The sequence below is a fragment of the Sinocyclocheilus rhinocerous genome, unplaced genomic scaffold (assembly GCF_001515625.1).
Source record: "Sinocyclocheilus rhinocerous isolate Xijiao unplaced genomic scaffold, SAMN03320098_v1.1 scaffold779, whole genome shotgun sequence".
Lineage (NCBI taxonomy): Eukaryota > Metazoa > Chordata > Actinopteri > Cypriniformes > Cyprinidae > Sinocyclocheilus > Sinocyclocheilus rhinocerous.
This window is the reverse complement of record NW_015652150.1, coordinates 1,346,177-1,357,289: the sequence shown is the minus strand read 5'-3', so window position 1 is coordinate 1,357,289 and position 11,113 is coordinate 1,346,177. Positions and strand designations below refer to the sequence as shown.

At 34.5% G+C, this 11,113-nt stretch overlaps 1 protein-coding gene across 1 annotated transcript in view; it reads left to right on the top strand.

The window, feature by feature from the left end:
• LOC107713817 (copine-4-like) overlaps positions 1 to 11,113 on the top strand; it is a 47,430-nt gene that overhangs the window by 1,491 nt on the left and 34,826 nt on the right. Inside the window, exon 2 of the mRNA XM_016519433.1 lies at positions 8,708 to 8,897. Coding sequence (XP_016374919.1) covers positions 8,727 to 8,897 — 171 coding nt within the window. The 5' untranslated portion in view covers positions 8,708 to 8,726. The remainder of the gene's footprint in view (positions 1 to 8,707; positions 8,898 to 11,113) is intronic.

The window sequence follows — 11,113 nt, the reverse complement described above, 5'->3', positions numbered from 1 at the left end:
TTATATGTTTTACATATACGTTACTATTTAAAAGTTTGGTGTCAGTAAGATTTTCTTTTGAAAGAAATTAATATTTTTATGTATTTTTTAGGATGAATTCAATTGATGAAAAGTGACAGTAAAGACTGATATTTCAAAACATATATTTAAAATGAATGCTGTTCTTTTGAACTTTCTATTTATCAAAGAATCCTAAAGAAATATTACAGTTTTCACAAATATTTACTCTAAAAAACACTGCTCACTGTGGTTTTGATCAAATAAATGAAGCCTTGTTGAGCATAAGGGATTTCTTTCAAAAACATTTAAGAGTCTTACCAACCCAAAACTTTAACCAGGTAATAGTTTTTACTGTAGCGTTTTAGTATATTGTCACATACACAAACACAAGTGGTGGTGAAAAGTTTTGAAGTGTCTTGGTTGTTCTTTCCAAGAACATTCCTAGAAATCCTGATTGTACAGTGTTTGTGGAGTTTGTGTCTTATATAACATTCAAGTGTTTCTTTGGGTTTCAGTTTTCCTTCATATCATTCCTATTTTTATATTCCTTTACCTGATATATATTTGAAGTCATGAATGAGATCACGTTTCATCCCTGAATGTGCAATTTAGTTGTGAACCAGGGCTGATCTGTTCAGGATTCCATCTTCTCATAAGGTCATTACTTAAAGAGGTGGTTCACTGTTTTTTTTCTAGGCTTGATTGTGTTTATGTGGTGCAGTCTAACATGTGTTAATGCTTCGTTTTTTAAAAAACACATTATTTTTCACATAATTTACCTTTATTCCACACCGCTCTGTCATTTCTCTGAGAAATGGTTTATGCTCAAACAGCAACATTACACACTAACTAACGTTAAAAAAGTGAAATCGCAGTCAACCACCCCTTTAACGTTTCATGGGTGCCTTGTTGTCACAAGCATTTAATGCTTCTCCATTTACAGAATGTGATATGTCCCAACCAATTAGCCAACTTCCTAAAGAATAATGAGCTAATTCATTTATCAATAGCTGCCTGCGGTCTTGTTCCCATCCTCATGTAATCGAGCAGGCTGATGAAGCGATCACATCCAAGTGAATAATTGGTTTGTTGTAAATGACTGGAAATAAGGCTAAATGAGCTGAGATGGCAGGATGCAAGACTCTGGTGAGATTCAATTCGACTGCAACATTCATTCTCTGTTGAGAGCCATTACTGGTGTTTGCCAAATTAGGCACACTGGCTGAAAGGAGAGGAAATTAGTAATTACCTGCTGAGATGTGAGAGAAAAATGTGGTTATCGGTGTAACACGGCAGTGGGTTTCACAGGTTGCATCTGACGTGGCACTTCTGTTTGTTTTTAGCATAAGTGAAATGATGCTGAATGCTTGATACTTAATAATAATGTGTTGACAAGAAGTCCTCATTAGAGTGTGCTTAAAACCTAAGCAAACTTCACTGAACTTTAGAAGACAGTCTTTTATGTCACATTAGTGGCTTAGTGGTTGTATAAAATGTTCAGATGTTTTCAAGATTTTTGAAATGTTTTCGAATGTCTCATATTCATCAAGACTGCATTTATTGCATTTATTACAGTAAAAACGGTAATATTGTAGAATATTATTGCAATTTCAAAAAACTGTTTTACATTTTAATAGATTTTAAAATATAAATTTTAGCAGCCATTACTCCAGTCTTCAGTGTCACATGATCCTTCAGAAATCATTCTCATATTCTCATATATATAAAAGTTGCACTGCTTAATTTTTTTTTATGGAAACTGATTTTTTTTTGATGAATCTAAAGTTCAAATGAACCGTATTTATTTGAATATTTTATTTTTGTAAATTTTGTACTCTTGCTTTTGATAAATTTAATGCATGAATTCTTAAAAAAAAATATTACTGACCCTAAAAATTTTTAACAGCAGTGTATATGCACTTGTTGGGGCTATGCTTTTCAAGGTAATATTAAAAATGCCTTGTGTGTGATTTTATAGGCTCTTGTTTGTTTTTGTATTTTTGTGCTTTGTTGGAAAATCTGTGTTGTGAAGTAAAACCATCTGAGAACCACCACCTTAAAACATCTACTAAATCGAGATTAACTGTGTAGTCTTGAATTCTAAGAAATCACGTTGTTGTTTTTTTCACCATCTGGCAAACATGGCATGATTTGCATGTATTATTTATATAGCTTTTTGACAAAATCCTATAAAATCCAACAAGCCATATTTTCTGTCTCTAATATAAGAATAATCAAAGCCACCGGGCTCTGGAGATGACGCGTGGCCTCTGCAGAAATGATTAAGTACCCAGAGCCTGTTCCTGCTGGGAACAAAGAGTGGGCTTCACCTCACACATACAGGTTCATTTATCAGCAGTGCTGTTGATTTTTACATTGAGATCATTATGAAGGGTTCAAACAGAATGCTTTACGCTGTTTTTAAACCCATTACTCACAGCACTAAGAAACTGACAGGGGAGGAATAGAGCCCACATAAGGGATCTTAGGGATCTATAGTGGACTATTGCACACGCAACTCTTCAATCTTGATGATTTGAACAGGCTGAATAACTTTATTGCTTTTTCCAGAATCTATTAGCCAGAACATATCACCACAACATTCAAAACTGTGTCAGCTGTCATGTTGTGTGCTGCTGGATTTGATATATTACCTACTGACATAATCTCATTAATATTCATAGGTATGCATATATAGTGTATTTTGCACAAATTGTTTTTAACAGCTTCCACTTTTATGTTGGCATAATTTTAGAGATATATATTTACAAAGGTTCATTGGATATTGAATTGAATTCAATGAATTGTGATTTTTTTATTTATTATAAATGGGATTTAATATTTTTATACTATTTAATGCAGCTACTTTCTAGACCTATTTTTCTCTTATTTAAATTTTTTTTCTCTCTGTAATTCTGCCATACAAAGAGTGCAAATGAGTACTTTTATGATAAGTCCTATATGATTGTCATTTGTAAATACATTTTCCAAGGCCTTTCTATGACAAACGTATTGTTTATACTACCATTAAAAAGTTTGGGTCAGTAATTTTTTTTAAAGGAATTAAGATTAAATTAGGATTTTGTGAAAGAAATTAGTACTTTTTCTGAGCAAAGATGCATTAAATTAATCAGAAATGACAGTAAGATGTTTACATTTTTTCAAAAATATATTATATTTCAAATAAGTGCAGTTCCTTTGAACTTTACATTCATCAAAGAATCCTGAAAAAAGTATGGCTTCCACACAAATATTAAACAGCACAACTGTTTTCAACATTGATAATAATAATAAATGTTTCTTGAGCAGCAAATCAGCATATTAGAATGATTTCTGAAGGATCGTGTGACACTGAAGACTGGAGTAATGATGCTGAAAGTCCAGCATATCAGGATAAATTTAATTTTCTAATATACTAAAATAGAGAACAGTTATTTTAAATTGTAGTAATATTTCACTATATGTTTTACTGTATTTTTGATCAAATAAATCCAGCCTTGGTGAACATAAATTCAAGGTTCCAGTAATATCAGTTTCCACTAGCATTTTGTGAACAGGACGCTCGATTCATAAACATTTTTACATCTTTAAAGCTAAACACATTTTATATGCTGTGATTATGCTGATTTTCCACATTTCAGTCTTTCAAAACTTTATTTAAGGCTAGTGAATGAAGTTAAGCAAACTGAAGATAGTATTAGACTTCAAAGAATGGCTCATCATTCAAGCTCTGCACGTTGGATCTTGAATTACAGGGCTGTCAAAAGTGTTGAGAGCTTTGTGCTTTGATAATATTAAGGTTATAATGCACTCTGTTGTAAAAGGAAGACACTTATAGTCTTGCGGAGATGGTATGTATCCATGCTGGCAGCTCCCCTGCGGGAGACTCTCTGTATGATATGCCTAAAACGTTGCTACCGTATTTTTTACGGTAAAATTCCGGCAACCACAGCTGCCGGTTTTCTACCGTAAATTTTACGGATTTTTTTTTACAGTGTATGAGAGAAGTGTTCAGCAGGGAATCTGCCTTTTGTTTATTATCTTGAAACATAAGTGAAGTATTTCTGCTGATGTACCAGTACTGTGACTGCATCTCAGGAAACACACGTGACAGTAAAAGAGGAAAGGTTGTAGACATTACCTGTCAAAGTGAACAGCGTAATCCAAATCAGCTCATCAAATACAGTCCAAATCAATCATTTACAGTCCCTTTATGCAGTGTTTTTGTTTGTTTATTTGTTACTTGATATTTTTGCTGTATGATAAGCCTACAGAATGTGTCGCTGCCAGGTAATTGCTTGTAAAATACTTGTCAAGGGAGAAATCTGCCACAGCTTGCAGATAACCATTCAGAAGTGCACGCTTGCCATCTGTTTACCTTAGCAGTTTACATATGAAAACCGAAGCTCTTTTTTAACTCACTCTGGATAAGAGCATCTGCTAAATTCCATAAAGGAAAGTGAAATAAAAATTCTTAAGTCTTTACTTACTCAGTAATATTGGAACAAACTCAAATGCTCTGAAGTTTTTCTGTGGAACACACAAAAAGGAATTTTTAAAGAGTCAAAACATTGATCATAGAATGAGAGTTCTTAGGAAACTCAGGCTGTCAAGATAAAAAAAGACAAAAAAAAAAAAAATCATACACAGTCTGTATGACTTGTGTGCCAAATTTCTTAAAGGAGTAGTTCACCAAAAATTAAAATTTACTGAAAATTTACTCACCCTCAGGCTATCTGAGTTTGGAACAGATTTGGAGAAATGTAGGATTACATCACTTGCTCACCAATGGATCCTCTACAGTAAATGGGTGCCATCAGAATCTCTATCAGTTAATGTCTTGTGAAGTGAAAAGCTGCATGTTTGCAATAAAATCCATCTTTAAGACCTTTTTTACTTCAAACTGTTGCTTTTGGCTAAAATATGCATCCTTTATCCATGATATTGCTTCCTCCAGTGAAAAAGTTGCCTGAATCAGAAGAGAAATATGCACAGACAAAGCACCGTTTACTAGCGTAAACAGTCCAAAACAGTTCTAAACAAGTATGTTGGTGGATCTTGATGTGAGAGGACAACACGGATTGGATTTTTTCACTAAAGGAAGCATTATTATTGATTATGGACTTGTATTTTTTGGCCAGAATTGATGTTTAAAGTTGTATGAAAAACGAGAAAGATTCTTTTAAACTACTTTTTTTGTGTGTTTTCCATGGAAAAAATAACAGCTTACAGGTTTGGAACAACATGAGGTTGAGTAAATAATTACAGAAGCTTAATTTTTATGTGACATGTCCATTTTGAGTACTGGTTCATTTTGATCTCTTAGTTTAAGTAATTAAACTTAAATATTCTTCACCATAAAAATACCAGAATTTCTAAACACCGAGCGTTGTGTGTTGGTGGGTTTTATGTGGCCGAACAGGGGGATCTGAGCCATGATAGAGGTAATCACAGTCCCATAGTTCTGCTAAAGCAAATAAATAACTCTGAGCCAGAGGGATTGTGTGGCAAAAATTGAGGGATTTCTTTGTGGATTCCAAAAAGCGGTGTCTGCCTTGATTCTCAGCCCTGCTTTCAACCTTTCAAAAATCTATGATGCTTGAAACATTTTGACTGCTGTTGCTTTAACAAGCAGGATACTGTAAAGAAATGTTGTAGAAAGCAGAGGGCTATTAGATGAACATTATCAGATCGTGGACAGAATACCGCTCCATGATTACAGCTGTTGTCACAGGGAGTTCCTCAAATCCTCATTCAGTCTCACCAGCAGTGGAGGAGACCGCATGTACCGGTGGAGTCTGTCACAGGAGCGCTGCTTACCTGTCGCCCCATCAGCTCCATTGTGTGGTTGTTCTCTTGAGACTGACACTTCACTGAATACAGAGAGAGGGATTCAGCACTACCTGTTTTCCCAGCATGCCCCAGCAGCCATTAGGGATACCAAGTTTGTACATCTTTCTCACTTGTCTAGCTCAGATATAATACCTGTATTAGACTTTGAGTTAGTCTTAGTGTTCCTTTCATATTTATGCATGATGCGTAGACATTTGAGATTAAATTCCCTGATGTGTGTGGTATTTACAAATGAAACCGTATTTAGCAGGGCATAGTGTATTTTAAGGGATGTTAATGTGTGAAACGCAGAAAATTTAATTTGAACTTGAGTCATTGAGTTAAGTGCGCTTGAATCATATTTCACCTCAAAACCAAAAGTAATGAGAATCACCATCGATAATAATGAAAATACAGAAAAGTGAATACCTTGATACATAATGATAATAATGAGAATTAATGAGAAATGCAAAAAATCCTAATGGTTCAAACTTCAATTTCATTATGCAAAATAGCATTTCTTACTTTTTCTCTATGTGACCTGGGCATGTTCTTTTATGTGTTATATTGAACCTAATAGTATTTTTCAACACCTGCACAACCTTGGTCTTGCATAAAAGGAAAAAGACTTTCCAAAAATGAATAAAGTTATTACTTTTTTGGCCTTTATATGCCTTTTTTCATCGTATGGTAGATAGATGGGACGAAGATTGGGGATTAAAAAAATAAAATAAATAAATATATTGAAGTACACAATATTAAAAGCGCACTTTAATATGTAGTAATAATATGAATTAAATGAACGCTGCATTAGATTATTTACAATAACCACAAGTTGCATTATGAAACTGCATCCCGTAATTAGCGTTATTTACCATTCAAGTGTTATCAATGGGTGTAATTTAGCACTGAAGATTTCTTGAGCAATTATATTTCTGCTGCAGACATTGTGCGTGTCTAAAAAGGCTCAGTGAGAGTCATTAACAGAGACAGAAATAGAGGGGAAACTGGCTGAGAAAACACTCAAAAATAGCATCCAGAGGATGAAAGACTGATGACGTAGTTTGCCGTTGATGTTGAGATGTTTGCACACATGCACAGAGGGAGAGAACCGCTCACCTCCGTATTATCGCTGCTGACCTATAATGTATGAGGCTGTCAGCTGTCAGTGCGATACAGTGGGAGTGATGGGTGACTTTGCATTGGCTGAGAATAATCCTTTCATTGAGTTGTTCTCTTTCACAGTGCGGTTCTCATAGGTCAGATCTTCGCTCATGGTCCAGCTTTTGGCTGGAATACTGGTCTGTGTGAATCGCAGCCACAATTTCATAATATTTAATTAAATTTGAAAGCTCTGACAGTAACTAAAGCAACATAACAATTTAAAGATGTGTTTTCTGCCATTAGAGTTTTTGTTTGCTAAGGCAAGCATCACTACTGCACATTCTGGGATTTTCTTTCTCTATATTAAGACATCCATCATTTAATATCCATCCATCAGCTCAGAATTATCTCTTCTTTTCCCTCCCTCTCCGCATACGCTGTGTAATTTCAGCTAGCTGATTTGCTCTATATTATAGCTGATTGGGATGGTGGGGGATTCTGATTAGAAATTTTCCTACACATCAGCTCAATAAATTACTGTCTCTATAGGATTCCCACATGTCTCATTATAAACACACAGGCATAATACGTTCACAGTGAAAAATTGTGGGCCGTTATGTAGCAAATCACACATTTATTTTCTTTCCCAGTATTTTGAAATATGCAAATATCCACCATGCATCAAAACCAGACTTATTTGCAGTCTTTAAACAGAAAAAAGTAAAGAAATTATCTGACTTCATCTGGTTTTTATTTTATGCCACTGATTTTGTGATACAAAAAAAAATACGAAAACATTAAAACTGTCAATCACCTTTAATTGAATTAACTGAATTTAATTGAACATATTGAATACCACTGGTTTACAGTCCACAGCAATTTATTTTGCAAACAGGTTGTTTGATTTCTCTGTCAGTTGGACACATTTTTGTATATCTGTGATATTTTTAAATTGTTAAATATAATAAATCACATTACTTTGACATCTAAAAGAAAATTATAATAAAACTGTACTGTTTTTTTTCCCTTTTAGCACAAGTATCTCCTGAAACATGAGTGACATCTATTTTGGTGATTTCAAATATAAACATTGGCTACCAGAAATCCCTTACTCTGCCTTTAAGAGAGAAATATCATGATATTTAGTTTCTCTGATGTTGCCTGAAGCAAATTTACATTTCTAGCTCAACAAACAAAAGCAATGTGACATTACAGTCGTGATTGCATTTCTCTTCACACCTCTTAACCCGTTTCCTCCAGTATTCAGTGCTATTATGGGTCAGACTCATTTATCTGGAAATGTCACTTATGCATGCTATTGTATTGAGTGTCCCAGTGACTTAAATTTCATATCCGTGGGTTTTTGGCTAAATCTAATTTGAGTGGATTATCCCACTGTGATAGTTTCTCTCTCCGTTTGATAGCTCATCTCTCACTTTCCAACTGTACACTGGGAGTCATTATCAAATCTTTAGCTGAAGTATGACAGTGTTAATTAAATTCGGTCTGTATTTCGCTACCAAGAATATCCCTCATTCATCTGGAGCTGCGAGAGGAGAAAACTGGGTTGGGGTATAGAAAGTTCAGAAACAGATTTTATATATATATATATTATGGTCAATAGAGAAACTAATTTGTTTGATTTCTCTGTCAGTTGGACACATTTTTGTATATCTGTGATATTTTTAAATTGTTAAATATAATAAATCACATTACTTTGACATCTAAAAGAAAATTATAATAAAACTGTACTGTTTTTTTTCCCTTTTAGCACAAGTATCTCCTGAAACATGAGTGACATCTATGAGTCTGCAGCCAATTCTCTGGGCCTGTTCAACAGCCCCTGCCTGACCAAAGTAGAGCTGCGGGTCGCCTGCAAAGGCATCTCAGACAGGGATGCCCTCTCCAAGCCAGATCCCTGCGTGGTCATCAAAATGCAGTCCCATGGCCAGTGGTTGGAGGTGGGTTTGTGTTTTATGGGTTTAAGATGCGTTGGATGCATACAATTTCTAATTAAGTGACTAAATTAAATAATTTTTTAGCTAATAAGGTCTGCTAATTGTTTTTGGGAACCATATCAGTGCATTTTTCATTGCACTTGTGCCTTTTTCACACATTCTTTTGCTGTTTTCTTCCAATTTTCACTCATTTTCACACCGTAGTATCTCACATGAGTGTAGGCTTGGGTATGAATGTACAGAAATGTCCCTACCAAAGTTAAGAGACTACTGAATAATATTTACAAATATTTCATGGACTCATAGTGAGAGCCCAGAGTGAATGTAATATAAGAATATCATGTTTGCATTTGTAAAATAGAAGTATTTTATTTCAATTGAAAAGTGGTCAATGAGATATACTATTATAGTTTTTATTAATTGATTTTATTTAGTTCTTATTTTTTTAATTGTCTGTTTTTAAGTTTTTAAGTTTTTATTAATTAAAAAAAAAAAATTTAAAAGAGAGAAAAAAAGTTTCAGTAATTGTTTTTAATTTATTTAATTTTTTATTTTTAATAGATGCACCAGGGCATTAAATACATCTATATAGTTTATATTCATTTTTGTTTTAGTTTTGGTTATTTTAGTACGTCAAGTTAAACTAAATGAAAATGAGTGTTTTTATATTTTATTTCAGTATTTCAAGTAATGTAAAGGTTTATATTTTTGGTTTTAATTTTAGTTCTCTATAATAACCCTGGAAGCGGTTGGCAGAACTTTACATTTACAAAATTAGTGGAAAAGTTCTTGCATAAATACTGTTCAACTGAACAACTATTCCGCCAACAGGCAATTTTACTGTGTAGGTGAAAACATAGTGCCTCTGTATACTTTAATTTATTTTAAAACTGACGCAAATCCACAGTTTTGCCTCATAATCTACCACTTAAGTATAGTTTGAGACAATGCATATTTTGTGTGTTATCCAAATAGTTATATAATAATGTATATATATATATTTGTAGATGAACATGTGAGAGCATGCATGTGTGTGAATGAGCGAGAGAAGCAGGCGGCATATGTTCACTGAGAAATCTCCCTGTCAGGTTATGAAGGCTTTGCCAGCTCACCAGCGGGAATCTGTTCTCACCACTCTCAATCTCATTAGACATTCACATATTCACTTATGGTGATTCTGCTCATTGAGTGTGTGCGTGTGTGTCTCTAAAGGAAACCACACTGTAAAATCTTAATTTTGCGATGTTTCGTACCTGTTCTCAAAGGACCTCTTCATTCCTCCTGGAAATCCCGCTATGAAGAACATTTGAAGAACGTCTTCTGTTCAGCTGCACTGTTTGTTCTTTAAGGGCCGCTAGCTGAGCTTGTTGCATCACGCTTTCTACAATTTTCCAATTCCAAATGCACCGTGACTCATACATTAGAGATTTTAAATGGGATTACTTTTGAAATTGTGTTTAATGTCGTATCCGTGGGTTTTTGGCTAAATCTAATTTGAGTGGATTATCCCACTGTGATAGTTTCTCTCTCCGTTTGATAGCTCATCTCTCACTTTCCAACTGTACACTGGGAGTCATTATCAAATCTTTAGCTGAAGTATGACAGTGTTAATTAAATTCGGTCTGTATTTCGCTACCAAGAATATCCCTCATTCATCTGGAGCTGCGAGAGGAGAAAACTGGGTTGGGGTATAGAAAGTTCAGAAACAGATTTTATATATATATATATTATGGTCAATAGAGAAACTAATACTTTTATTCAGCAAGGATGCATTAAATTGATCAAAAGTGACAGTGAAGACATTGATAATGCTACAAATGATTTAAATTTCATATAAATGTTGATCTTTTGAATGTTCTGTTTATCAAAGAATCCTGGAAAAAATAATGTATTACGATTTCCAACAAAAATTTTATGCACAACTGTTTTCAACATTGATAATAAGAAGAAATATTTCTTGAGCACCAGCATATTAGAATGATTTCTGAAGGATCATGTGATCCTGAAGAGTGGAGTAATTTGGCATCCTGGCCAAATTCGTCCATTGGCCTCTGACCATCATGGCCTCCTAACCATCCCCATATCTGCTGATTGGCTTCATCACTCTGTCTCCTCTCCACCAATAAGCTGGTGTGTGGTGGGCGTTCTGGCGCAATATGGCTGCCGTCGCATCATCCAGGTGGATGCTGCACACTGGTGGTGGTTGAGGAGATTCCCCC